We start from the raw sequence: 14,609 nt of genomic DNA on the forward strand, positions 1-14,609 counted from the left end.
TGAGAAATTATGGCAAAGCGAGCATTGAAAGGAAGCAATCTTGCCTTTGAGGTTTGGGCAACTCTGTCTCTAAATATTTCCAACTTCAATACTCACTATTATGCTTGAAGATTCTAATAGTAGCACCTGAAAGCCTCGCACCAAGAACGAGAGAAGTGTGGTTCAACTCATCACTTAAAATGAGGCAGCCCTGTGAAGAAGTAGTACAATAAGCATCTGCATCAATCAGGAGGCTGTTGACGTGTGTATGTGTGGGTCAGCATATACATGTATCTATGATAGAGCATTGCAACAATTAAGCTGTAAGTATTAAACATGAACTAGATTTTCTGCCACTTTCGTGGAGCTTCCAGGACCCACTGCAAAGCAGGCAGAAATTGCGAGGTCAGATTCTAATTCATTCCCAGGTAATGCAAAGGAGTAAAATATTTCCTGCAACTGAAAAGCAGTGAATAATCCTACTAAAGGCTGATTGTTTTACAGCAAAATCAGGTAGTGTTTCTTCCTCTATCATCTGTTTACAGTCCATTTTGTAATAGATCAATCCCTTATAAATCCCACTTCCACTAAGATGTGAGCAGACCATAGGCACCAGTCAGAGTCCCTTGGATAAAGGCCCATATGGTTCATTTGCAGTATACTTTTCATTAATTAACTCAGTTGACACATCATTTTCATTTTAGTAATTAAAACAGAACCGCAGGAGAAATAATTTTGTATATTATACTACCAGGAGCCAGGATTCACTGTTGAAATTCAAGCTGGAACCCCAGTTTAGCTCTGCTTTTGCATTATGGTTTTATTAGCCAAAGGGCAACAAAACATTAAGTAAACACCTATTCTGGAGACATGGATCATGCCTAGGCTAAGAGTTATTCACACAAAGCTGCTTAAAACTAGTATGCAGAACTATCGGGAGCAGTCTATGCATCTTAAAAAAAAATGTACTTGCTAGGCCTAACTCTAAAGGAAAATCTAGGAATAAATCTTCCCAACATAGTGAAATTACATAATATCTGTAATATATATATATTATAATGCTACATTTTATTAATATATACTAAATTGTTACAGTTAGATTCTATATAATACACATAGAATTTTTTTTTTTTTTGCCACTTATATCTAAATATCCCAACTGGCAGAAGCCTGAGTGTTGACAGGAGGCCAGCTAAGTTAGAGAAAATAATGTTATAGATAGGCAAAGGACAAGTATTTTATGCCCTTATATATGTCTGAAATTTCGTAAGTTTACCTGTTTTACTTCTCTGCATCTCTTCCCTTTGAAATTACTAGACAACTTATCCAGCATAGCTGCAGATTGAAGTTCATGTTCTGGGCAGCTGAAGCAATTCTCCCCTCCCATCCCCTGTATACATGTATTTTAGAAATCTCTTGCAAAGCCTGGATTCATCTTCAGAAGTGACTTCACCTCTAATCTGGTGCTTCAGAAGAAATCTCAATCATACACACCATGCAGTGAATTCATTCTCCCCTCACCAAGAAGAAAACAGTGTTCCACACCCTGTATGAACTAGAGAGGAGCTAAACGCTTCCCCAGCTAACAGCACAGTTTATCTTCTTGTTATGCCAGGAGTTGTAATTGACAGGATGATGGATTTCAATGCCTTCTGTTAGGTACCTTGAATTGTTATGTACCCTGAATTGGAGATGAAGTCCCTTAAACACCAAAGAAGAGCCTAACTTTTATCATATGGTTACAGCTTCACACTTGCATTTGCTGCCCGCTTTCTTTGAAGGGTTTGCTGAAGATGTGTTCCTCAGGAATGCTAAATACTGTGATTTCTCTTTTCAGAAAGTGTTGTAAAACCCATCATCTTTCACAACAGGCAGCCGGGCAATATCTCTGCAAGAAGCCCAAATACTTCATCCCACAACTCCTGAGAGAAAGGAGGCAACATCTACTTACTTTTTAGGGACAAGAAACTTTTTTTAAGAGAGGCTAAACAACCATATTATTCATCCTTAAACAGATGTTTTGTATGTGTGATAGCATCACCTAGAGCTAGAAAAAATGATGAAGGAGCATATTTGAGGTAATAAGCCTTATGACTCATGCATTCCTGATATCAAGCTTTGTTCTTTGATCAAGGCTTTCGACTTAATGGATGCCTAGAATAGTGCAACAGCTGTTAAAATAATTAATATAACAATTGTTCTATGTGTTCCTAAAGGAAGTACTCACCTTTCCAACAAGGGCTGGAATATTCATTGAGTTAGTTGCAAAGCCCATGCCAAACACCATAGAATCTTCTACACCAAGGAACTTGGCCACAAGTTGCTCTAGTTCCACGTGTTTGTCTAGGGTGCCTGCAGATATAAGTACAGGGACTCTTAAATCTCATTAAATGAAAGCTGTTAATTCTAAGGACATAAAACATACAAAAGAACAGGCTAGAAGTATGCCATTAAGCTACATGACATAAAGTTCCAATGAAGGTTTTTCATATCTTGTGCATGTGGGATAACGCAAAAAAAAGCATGGGTGCAAACCAGCTGTAACTAATGCTAACAAACACTGCTGGTGTTAGATAGCAAAGCAGTTGCTTCAGGAAAAAGTTTCCTTTTTCCATTACAATAATTTCTGACATAATTCTAAAGAGTGATTTCTGGCCTTATGCCCCCCTTCCCTCTTCCCTTCCCCTGCATCGAGGACAAAAGCACCTCATTTTTAAAGGAAATGTGGGATGAGCATCTTAGGCATTCTTGCATTCTCTCTGGATGTCAAAGCAAAAACCCATTACGACAAAGTTCTTCCATTTTTTCTTCGGTGCCTTTGTATGTGTACAAAATCCTTAATTATGATTTTATGTTGACAGACCAGCAAAATTATTCTTTGTATTTTTCTGCCTTGGGAGGCAAAAGCTACGTTGCTCTCCATAACTGATGATAACTCTCCTCTTTCCTCTTTCTCAATGGTCAAACATAAATGATAAGGAGCAGTAGAGAGCCTTCTATATCACACAATACTTATCTAATATTGGTGTATGGAATCTACAAGTAAAATCCAACAAAGCAGTATCTTTCCCACACAATTCACAATGGAAGATGACAAAATACAAAAGGCAACAAATTAATGGTTGGTGTAAGAGAATGAGATAACAGATAACTTTGAAGAGTAATGAATCATCTCAACTTGCCAGCTCTCTAGTCTTTGGTTGCCTGGCTGTGTATTGCAGGTACCAAGGCAGAAGGAACTCTTACAGGATGATCTGTGGGGAAGAAAAGAGAGTGGCCTGTGGATTCTGACAGAGCATTTCCCCTATGAATAAGGATATAAGCAGGGAACTGAAGAAAAAAATAGGGAAGTGAATATCTCATCTCACTTGCACTGCACAAACTGATGTCATAATTATATAGGCAAAGTGAATTACAATTGATGGGAACAAGATATCTGGGTTCAATGTGAAGGACAAAGCAGATGAATAGAAAAGCAGGCCAGAGTACCTTGACAAGAATTATGAGTTAGGAAGATGATCTTACCTTATTCATGGAGGAAAGCTCATTAAAAAAAAAAAAAAAAAAAAAAAAAAAAGGCAGCAATACAGTTTTACCAACAGCAGTAACTAGTTGGTTAGAGCGAGGTAGTGTTTTTACTTTTCTTCTTGTTAAATATCCAAAGTAAAAACTGCATTTGCTTGGAAATAAGATGTGAAAAATATCATGGAGGTAGGTAACTCTCTAATAGCCACGGAGATAAATATCATGTGGCTTCTGGAAAAACCTGGATTACAAGCCCAGACAAGAAAAGTGGTGTCATGGTTTTGCACAGAGCCTACCTGGGTTCTGATAAACCTGAGCCAGATCAACAGAGCTTCAAGAGTGTCCCTGTACTTCTTTGATGACACTGGATGTACATGGAGCTGGGTTGTCTCTGAATGAAGCTGAGGATGGCTACTTTACACTTCGTAAATAGTTAAGATACACAGATATGGTGCTGGCTGTACACACAGCCACCATTTATTAAGTTCCATGAAATGCAAACCATGTAGTGTTTCAGAGTTGTGCCACTCACTGGAGATGTGTTTAGGAATCTAACTTGTAAGCCCAGTAGTTCTCAAGGTGTATTTCCATTGTTAGCTTTATTTTTATTTTAATTTTTTTTTCCATTTTGTGCCTAGTTAGTCTTTAACCTCTTCACAGCACTCACTGGCAACTGATGGTTCCAGCCTGGTCCCTTCATGTGTTACTTTGTTACTTGAGAGCTATCTGCTCACAAAGAGAACATAAAGCCTGCAATGGAAGCTTAAAGTCAACGGTACTTGCATCTTCCCGGGTTTTAAGCAAGAGGTGTATTTATTTAATAAATTATGCAATTATTAAATCGTATCAGAAAATTTCTCCAGTATGATTCAGTTCTTGGATACCATATCAACAGCACCAATTACATTGTTTCCCTCCGCTGGAGGAAACAAGGGGTCAGATTTGTTCTCCTGGAGGGAGACTTGTCCACTAGTGTTTTTAGCTGGTCTCAGCATCCACCCCAACAAGCATAAACAGCACTGCAGACAGATGCAAGTTTGAACCCAAAGAAACTTCTGCTGGCTCAAGCTGCTACATCTCAAACTACATAGGGAAGGTAATAATTATATCGGTCTTCATTAAATACAACCTTGGTAGGGTCAAATCAGGTTACCATGACCCTTAAAGATCTCTTACATTGTGATGGATTCACACAAGAATCATGATCCAGTGAATGAAAAGTGATATACTAGATATATATTTATTAATAGACCGTATACACAGACACTTTCTATACTTGTCCTATACATAGTCTTTAGAATTTTCCACCATTCTCTACCTGCTCTGATTTTTATATTGACTACAACTTGTCCTGACTTGAGAAATGAGGTTACAACTTAATAATATATTCCATCTTTTGGGCAAGATCTAAGACAAAAAGAAAAAGTGAAAACTACCTACATCATTAAGAGACAAAATGGAATACTCTCTTTTGAAAGTTATTCGTCCCTACTGAACAGTTGTATGCAATAGAGTACAGCAGGTGTTGCTGTGCTTCAAGATGATATGAGTGTTACAGAAAGTAAACCCAAAGATCTTATCAAAAGCAGGCTTTCACAATGCTAGCCACCTCCACAAGATTCCCACACTTTCCAAAGCATATCCCCTCCTTTTCAAAACTCGATGACCCAGTTCCCTCCATCAGCTTGATACTGCACTCTGGGGACAGGGAACATTAAGTACACTGAGAGTTGGCAGGCTTTTATAAGCTCTTGTGCTGAAAATCACTGCCAGTCTACTAGAGATATAAAGCTTGAAAATGCACTTCCAATGATCCCCACAGTTCACTATTTAGCTCTGACAATTTCAGCTTGCACAATATGGTTTATGCAACTGATGAATCTGCCCAATACAGCCATTCAGGTTCTTATGGGCTAATGTCCTGGTTCAAATGCCAACACTGGCAACAGTTCCCTTTAAGAGAATTTTTCATTTGGAATTTGGAGACCTGAAGAACAGCTTCAAGTGAAACAAAAGCTGGAGGATTTAGCTGATATAAGCAACAAGTCATTGAAAGAAAAAGAACAAATTCCCATAAAAGCCACTTACGCATATGAACAACAACTGGGAATCCTATGGATCACTGCTGTGACTCACCCAGTTGAGTAAGAACCTTTACTCTATGAAAATGACACTTTGGCAGAGGTATCCTTAGGAGGGAACACACACACAGTTTTACAAAAGTGAAGTTGGATGAGCTACTGCAAGAAGGATGAAGAACCAGAAGATGTAAAAAGTGCACTATTTATTTATACCATTTTACAAGAGTGGATGATGTTGACGGTATATCTGTCCTACCCAGCCCACTACAAGAGCAAAGCTGAAACTCGTTGAATGATACATACTGGAAAGAGAGAGAGAAGCACACAGTAGTGTTAGGCAGCTGCCTTTTTAAAATCTGCATGTGCAGAAAGGAGCCACCAAAGAAGTGGGTTTTGAGGAAGCATTTGAAAAAAAGGAAATGCTCAGGTTTTCCTAATGTTGCTACCAGCTAACAGGGCTTTCATACCACAAAGATGCTGTGGGTATCATAGGTACAATAATGTTCCTGTGCAATTTACTGATTCTCAGAGAAGAGTAGATTAATTTCTTTTTTTTTTTTTTTTTTCCTGTGTAGAAACATAAGGCTAACATTTCCAGTTTAAGTACAGCCAGTGTCTTAAGTGAGTAAACAATTGCATGTACACAGATAACATTATACAATGGAGATATTCTAGGATATAAACAGGCCACACAACCTTTAGTTGCTCCTGATGCACTCAGTTCCACCTGCCAGAAGACAGACACTTTGCAAAGCATACTTTTGCAATGGTGAAATACCAGGAACAAACTTGACCCTTTGATCATAAATTGGATCAGTTATTTACAAGAGGCAAAAAAAGGAAAATTATGTTAGCAGCAGAAGACAAAGGAGGAAAATTCCTTTTGTGTACTGTTCCCTAATTTATGCCATACTAAATCAGAAAGCAACGACGACTACGAAATATTTGCACACACACACTGATTCTCATTTGTGTGGATGTATTTCTCCTTAAGCTCCTACTTAGAAACAGCAGATTATGGGAACTTAAGTTCTTTATCTTTTTCTCCGAAATCAAAAAGGGTCCATTTATTTCTCTGTTTGTACAGTACTGCCTTTTAAACAAACCCTGGACCTACTTAAAGCTTTGAAGTGGTATAAAAGACTATTTTTTCACCTTCTTGAAATGCTGCTAGAAATTCATATTAGGCATTACAGGCTGATGAAAAGAGGTGAAAAGGACGGAGCTACTTCTGTAGTCTAATTGCTGGCACAGGTTTTCAGGTCTGCTTTTTAGAAATCAGATCACAATCAAATATTAAAAAATCCTCAAACAAACAAATAAAAAGCCCTACAACTGGTTGCAAGTGAGGCGTTAAAAGGTAATCTCCTAACCATGCCCTCCAGAATGAATCACTCTGTAAATGTTCTGTGCAGGCTCCGTCTTGTCTTTTGGTCCAAGACATAATCACAGGACAAGGATTTCAAAAGGCAGGAATCCTGCTTGGCTGCTTAAGTTGTGCTAATGATACGTTTGCTTCTGTTACTCACATATATCATCTCTGTAAGGAATAATGGTGAGTTAGATAAATACAGCATTGAAACTACCAGCTGCTCAGGTGACTGCCCCATCATTGCCCTGGTGCTGAACCTGGGAGTGATCACGGCATGACAATTTGCCTTATTTTCAAAAAAGTGTAACATTACAGATTTTTCATTAATAATTTTAAGTCAGACTAAGAAAAAACTGACTATAAACATGACAGGGTGGGCACAAACAAAAGGTCGTGAGCCTGCCTCCAGCAGTAGCCAGTTCCCACTCTTGCCATTAAAATACACTGGTTTACGTGGGAAAAAATGACTTTGCATTCAAATTGTCATTTTTTTCACTATATAGAAGGAACACATGCCATTTCATGGTTATTTAGGTTCCTATTGTTAGCAGTTTTATTAAGCTTAAAAATAACAGTTTTTGAGAGGAAGATTTAAATAAACAAACATAAATAAAACATAATACAGAGATTTTTCTTGGGGTAGCTTGCAAGATTATACCCAAATGTTCTTAGTACTCCATTTACTTGAATAGCAAGTTTCAAGTTACTTAAATTCTTCAAAATTTGGGAATGGTTATCTCAGACTCAGCCTTCATTACTGGAAAACAAGACTTTCCGTTTTTTAATATCCCAGTTACTATTTCACCTTATAATAAACCAGCCAAAAAAAAAAAAAAAAAAAAAAAAAAAAAAATATTACTTTTTCTGCACCTGTAGAGGAGATTGCTGCTGACAAAAGCTGTTTTAATTTAAATTACACCCCTGGTCAGTTTTATCAGATACGGAAGGTGCATGTCCCTCTGGATCCTTCCTTGACATTTCACACAGTTAATAGAGCATCTTTTCCCCTGAAAAAGAGGAAGTTTAGCCTTATCATCCTCAAATACACTCAGAATGCTCTTACCATTTTAAGTGAATTATCCTATTGTTCCTCCCAGCCTCTGACAAAGAGGGGGCTCATTTTAATCTCCATCTGCTCCAAAATTTTCTGGAGGATCTTCTTAATGCTTAATTTTTTGCTGCTGAGGTCCTTCCTTGCATTCCAGGCACCACACAGTACTGTAAATCTTTCACCTCCATGCAGACTATGATACCAAGTTTTTTTGTCTTCTGCCTACCATCTGCAGACAACTATTTTCACACATTAACCAAACTGCTTCTCTCAGAAGACATTTCCCAAGCATGTGTGCAAATCTTTTGTGTTGATCTCTGCCCTCCCTGAATGTCTTAATGATCTTAGTGTCCTCAGAAACAGTGAAAACAGTCATTTAATTCTTCATTAGATCTTTACATGTCACCTCTGTCATAAGTACTGCCCAAACTTTATAAAACATGAGTATGTGCATGTTTCTGGCTCAAGACAAACTTGTATAATGATTTTGCTACTTCACAGGCCCAGCATTTATGGTAGTACAGCAATGGCTTTAGGCATGTCAGTAATAATATAAATTAATATTAAGCAACTAATTACATAAAACAATGCTATAAGACTAGTATTAGATGCACCTCGCAACAACAAAAAAAAAAGGTTCCTTTTGCCTGTAATCTTTAATTTGACAGTGGTCCCTCATTGATAGCTGGGGAAGGATGGAAGCAGTTCAAATACATGTATAGTATATTTCAGTAGTATTCCATCCCCTACTTTCAGCATAAAGACATCCTAACTCGAATTAAAATTTAGGTATGTCTAGTAAGTAGCAAGGATATCTCCTCTGTATGTGACTGGTGTCCCCCAAAATGCAAGAGAGTGTAAAGTTTTAGCATCTGTAGCTTTCTTAGGTACAGATGTTCCTTGGGTCTTCCACCTTCAGTATGAAGCCCTATCTCCTGTATTTAGGTGGAAACCTTCTACCAACTTCACATAATCTCCTGTAGATCTCGTGGTGGAACAGAAAATGAAAAGCCAACCCTGACTACTCTTCTAGACCACATATAATTTTGCAGTTTTCTATAATATCCCCATTTTGGCTCTTTTCATGACAGCTGAAGACAGCTAGCTCAATAGTTCTTCAGCCAGGACCTGAGACTTTTGACGATCCTTGCTGCCCTTCTCTGACACTTTCCAGTTCTGCTGAATGTTTTTGACCAGAATTCTCAAGATGACAGCAAACCACAGCTTCAAACAGTGGCAACCAACTGAGGTTGGCTTTCTGTTTACTTCTTAATAATTTCTAGGATCTGATTTGCTTTCTGACCACTGAATAAGCCATTGCTTTCACAGAACTACCACTTATGACCCCAAGATCTTGCGTGCAAGGGATAAAATTAGGTTGGTCCAAAACAAAAGGAAAATATTTTTCTTTCAGCTTGAAAGTCTCCAAAGAACCCTCAGGAATTTGTCTTAAATGACACAGCTATGCTAAGCAAGTGATATATTATTATTATAATAATGAGTTAGGAAAAAAAATGGAGTGAAAAGTCTTAAATCTTTTACAGAGGATAAATCTACAAAGACCAGCTACAGTTTTATCCATTTCCTATGCTGTTGTGCTTAAATGTCTGCTCAAGTTGAATGTGCATTATCATTTTAGAGAAAGCATGAGCAGGCTGCAGAGTTCTCACAAATTGATTTCTTAGCTTTGTTTACACACAGTCTTGAGTTACTTTTCTGAGAATGTAGAATAACTGTTTTATAATAAGCAAATCTTAGCTTCACTGAATTTCTTTAATACAACACAGTTTGGTAAAGATAAAAACAACCTTATTAAAATGTCCGTATTCAGTTATCCTGAGAGCAAACTACTTGCAACAGCGTTGTTATATGACAGCATTTTATACCCATTTCACAGTCCTCACAGTTTTAAAAAAGGAGTTCAGGCAGGAAATCACAAAAGACAGTTTTACCAGCTTGTATTCTTACAGACATCACGTTGTTTTCCCCACTCTCTGAAATACTCTCAAAGTAGTGAGCTGATCTTTTTCAATAAGAGAAAAAATAAGAATAAAATAAGAGTAAAACCCTGAGCATGCCAGAATCTTAAATGCACATAAGCAGAACAGTACTTTCAAAGTCAATTAGTTTGAAATTATAAGTATGTTCAAGTGCTCTCTTGTTTTAGGATCTCACAGGAAATTTATAGCCTTGGTCAGGGCCAGCAGCTCACTGCTGACACGAAATGAAGTATGAAATACTTCAAACCACTTTAGCTCAGCCACAAAAAAGCAACAGATTTTTTAAAGTTATCTGTCCAGAAACAAATCCATTCTGTTGGGTTCTTCTAAATTGAAGAAGGCAAATGATAATTAAAAAAGACCTTTCACACAGACCCTTCCCTAATTCTAGAAAGTATAGATTTAAATGTAATAATAGATTTAGATTTAAACTTGGACAGAATTTTACAAGTTCTGCCTTCTAAGTAGAGCAGAAGCTGCCCAATAGGGTGTGGGAAAAAGAAGGTATCCACACTACTACTAAGAACCTACTTTCCTTAGGTTGTTTATACAGTTCTTGGCAGTAGACAGGCTCCAACAGGGCCAGGGCCAAAGAAGTAACCACTGCTCAGAATTGCCCTGTGGAGTAACCTCTTTCTCCTCTGACCACACAAGCACAGCCTCTCTGTTAGCTGCCTAAGACAGTAACTCTGACAGCTCATCTACACCATTCTAAGCCAGATCTTAACACCCTGCCTTCCTATTTTAATAAGTTCTGATGTCCAAGCTGCTCTCTGAAATTCACTCCCTAAAAGACTGTACATTGTGCAGTAAAACATGCATGATGAAGCGGTATTAAATTAAAAAAATCTAAACAAGGTACTCGGAAGTCAACTGCAATGTGCCCCTTGTATATAAAAGAAGCCACATTTTAGTAATTTAGGTGTTGATACTGACAAGACCTGTAAAATGTTCTTTATTTGTAGACCATTGGTTTACTGTGAATAGTCAGAATGAAGCTCATAGACTATTTGTTGGGAAAGTAATTAGAATGAATCATCTAAATGTTTGCTCAATCTGTCTAGAAAACTGAGCACTGCACAGGAGTTCAGATGAAGAGAAAGTCCTAGAAATCCATTGACTCTCAAAACAGACTAGATTAAGTTTACTGATATTTTTAGACAGAACAGATCTTTTTTTTTTTTTTCTTTTCTTTTGAGAAAAAGTTATACAATTCCTCCATGTAAAAAATTACGCAAAAGATAAATAATGAAGAAAAGCAGGCATACTGTACTCTTTGAAGTACTGAAAACAACTTGAAATGTTCTCAAACAAAATAGAATCCAAGAGGAAAAACACACAGCGAAATGATCCTTCAGTACCTTAGATGACTAGTAATGGTGACCACTTTCAAGCATGCAATTCAGGTTAAAAAATATATTGTAGACACCAGATGGGTTGCCTACAAAAAGAAAGTAGGGTCTATCTGTAAATCCTCTCTGAGGGGTGTCACTGGCATAGTTCTTATTGGCGGATCAAATAAGGATGACAAGATAGGCAGTAGATGATGAGGTTTGCCTTAATTTTTCATCTGGAAATGAGACTTTAAACTTAAAAAACCCCAAAAACCCAGCACAAATGGGATACATTTTTTCCCTAAGTACTTCTGGAGGAAGTGACTTTGCTTTGAGATATAAAAAATGAAAAGACACTAGATTTTTGGGTTCGAAAAAAAGTCTATAAAAAACTTCTCTATGCTGGTAAATCTACTTTTTTTTTTTTTCTTTTTTTTTTTTTTTCAATCTCCCTGAGAAGCATCCTATTCCATCTCTAGGGCTTGAAATTGTCTTTCCTGGAATACAGGCTGACGGCACCACTAGGAATTCAAAGCTTTGTATAAAAATTTACAATTGAAGATAACATTACAAGCAGCCTACAAAAAAAAAAAAAAAAGTAAAAGCTTATTTAAGTAATCAGAACACTATGTGGTAACTGATATAAATCTGTGATGTAATTAAATTTGCCCTAGAGCAATTCTTAAAATCTCAATGTTTATTTTTCTTCTTTCAAAAAATAAGCCTGTTACTTCCATCATTAAAATCCCATCTAGCTCAGTTTCACATTTTCAAAAACCAATGACAACTTTGCTTTTAAAAATCTCCATGTGATAACGAATAAAACAGTGTTGCTTTTAACAGTGAAGTAAGTAATTGTTAATGTGACTAAAATTATCTAAGTACCCACTTCCTTCAAGACATCTGGAAGAAAAAGTATAGAGTTATAGAAACTTTGGTGATCGTCAACCTGTTTACTCACCCATTTCTTGTCTGGTACTGCAGATTCCTGTCCCATACTTTTGTAACTCTCTGGTGACAGTTTTCAAAGCATTAACATCTGTTTCTGCAAAGCCGAGGTAGTTATATGAACCCATATTGATTACATTCTTGATTGTCCTTCCTGTAAATCTATAATTAAAGCAAATTTTAAAGAACAGAGCAGCTTTCCTTCCAACACTAAAAAAAAAAAAGAAAAGCAAAAAAAAACCCCAAAACCATTCCCACCAATTTTTTCTCCACTATTAAATTCCTATTTGGGAATTTACAATCCTCACACTACAACGGTTCAAAAACTTTTCCAGCCCCTGTTTTCCTGACAAAACATCACTTCTTGCTCAGAATGTTTTCCAAATTCCAAGTAATTTAGTGGTATATTGCTGGTAAATGGCAATATACTGGAATTAGGTGAAGGGGTGCTTCTATGTATTAAACAAACAAACAAACCTGGGGCTTTATGTATGGAACAACTATTTTCTTCAAGCAAATTGGGAATAACTCCCACAGTCATTCACATTCACAAACACAGAGACATTAAAGATGAGGAAAACGTGGGAAACACTGACATCCTCAATAAGCTGAAATATAGTCAACCTACACATTGTCTATGTGGTGAATTTTTATACCTACTTAATTTAGTAACAGTTGTGAGGCACTGAAATCTTCAAGCTATAAACTCACTGTCAAAGACTCACTATATAAGTAAGAAGCCACATTTATGCAATGCAAGAAATTATGATTTAATCTTAACCATGGGATACAATAAATTTCATTGTAATATTCTTACTAAAGGTCTGTTGGTACAAACGGACCTCAAGCAGTCTTACTTGTGCTGACACAGCCAAAGAAAACCCATTTCTGCAGAGTTTGGTCCCTTCCATGCTTTATTTCCAAGAAGAAATGGAACAGATTGTCAGCACAGCACTGATTTCGGAAAAAAACCATATGCTGATATATATTAGTTGAGGAGCTAGGTATGAGGGGCTAGATGCAACTTTCTATGCTCTGCAGAAGAATCAGGAGTATTCTTGAGAAGCTGACAGCTGAAGAGTGTAGGCTGACTCACCTAAATGTCCAGTTGTAATCATCTGTAACACGTTCCATGAGGTCAAACTGTGGCCCTGGGACACTACAAATTGGACGATTCCAGTTATCCCGTATTCTCATATAGAGGTTTCTGGTGTAAAAGTTCTCAAAATCTTGATAAAGTGGAACAAAATCCTGGTTTGAAAACATGCACAGGGTTATGTTGCTAGGGATATGCCTGTTTCTGTACTCAAGTCATTTCCATTAGAAAGGAAAAACCTTTTCATTAGTAAAGAGTCAGCTACAACAGTTACATGTGCTTTTGTCACAAACAACTTCAATCAGCTAATACCTTAATTTAAATCCCTTGAAATAGCAATGACTTTTTAGGGGTGGGATTTTAAAATTTTATTTAATGTTCAACATGTTGGTCTAATTCTCCAGTCCAATATTTGGAAATTTGGAAATGGAACATTTAATAACTTTTTCACGTGGAGAAAGCAAACGCTTTAAATCAAGCATTTTGATATATATGTAAAGCAGATTGCAAAACGAAGATAAACAGCTTATTATATTTCATGAAGTGATGGACACCTTAGAATAAAGCAAGCCCAAAGCAATTGATCTGGGCATTAATGCCCTAGACTGGACATACAAATATCCAGTTAAGACAACTAGTTTGGCTGACAGTTCATTTTCAATGTGCCACAAATGTCTATCTCGGATTTTACTAGGAAATTAAATTCAAAGAAAGTTGTGTGAGAAAACTCATCTGTAGACAAAAAATATCTTTTTCATACATACTTTTTGTTGTTCTCTCTCTGTAGCAACGTTACGTTTTTCTAGTCCCCAGGCTCTCATAAAATCTCGCAGGTAGCCAAATACTGTTCCCACTCCAAAACCCAGGAAAGTAAGAACAGCAACATACATTGGTGCCTGTTCAAAGTGCTCAATAAATGTTTTTTTGTAGAGAGTTCCATTTGATATGCCATTCTTCTGAAAATACAGAACAGAAACTTGTGATTAATACATTTCCTTTCATCAAAGCTTAGACTTTAGACTTCGAGGAAAATGATTTTCTCTAATAAGCCACAAGTTAGGAGAGATATTTAGACCTCACAGCTGATGCAATCTATACCTGAAGATGAGGGCCTTCAACATTGCAGCTTTTAATGACCACTAGAAGTATCTTCCATTTTCTCTCCTCCCCACCAATGCCCTCAATTGAAGGTGTCTTCAACACCACTCCCTTTTCTATTTTGA

The 14,609-nt window shown here is 37.0% G+C and overlaps 1 protein-coding gene across 1 annotated transcript in view; it reads right to left on the bottom strand.

Moving 5' to 3' along the window:
* Positions 1–14,336, bottom strand: part of SPTLC3 (serine palmitoyltransferase long chain base subunit 3) — a 50,763-nt gene extending 36,427 nt beyond the window's left edge. The window contains exons 1-5 of the mRNA XM_008500897.2: positions 14,151–14,336; positions 13,387–13,541; positions 12,304–12,452; positions 2,207–2,331; positions 97–190 (exon numbers count right to left, since the gene is read on the bottom strand). Coding sequence (XP_008499119.2) covers positions 97–190; positions 2,207–2,331; positions 12,304–12,452; positions 13,387–13,541; positions 14,151–14,276 — 649 coding nt within the window. The 5' untranslated portion in view covers positions 14,277–14,336. The remainder of the gene's footprint in view (positions 1–96; positions 191–2,206; positions 2,332–12,303; positions 12,453–13,386; positions 13,542–14,150) is intronic.
* Positions 14,337–14,609: the final 273 nt, after the last annotated feature.

The sequence above is a fragment of the Calypte anna genome, chromosome 3 (assembly GCF_003957555.1).
Source record: "Calypte anna isolate BGI_N300 chromosome 3, bCalAnn1_v1.p, whole genome shotgun sequence".
NCBI lineage: Eukaryota > Metazoa > Chordata > Aves > Apodiformes > Trochilidae > Calypte > Calypte anna.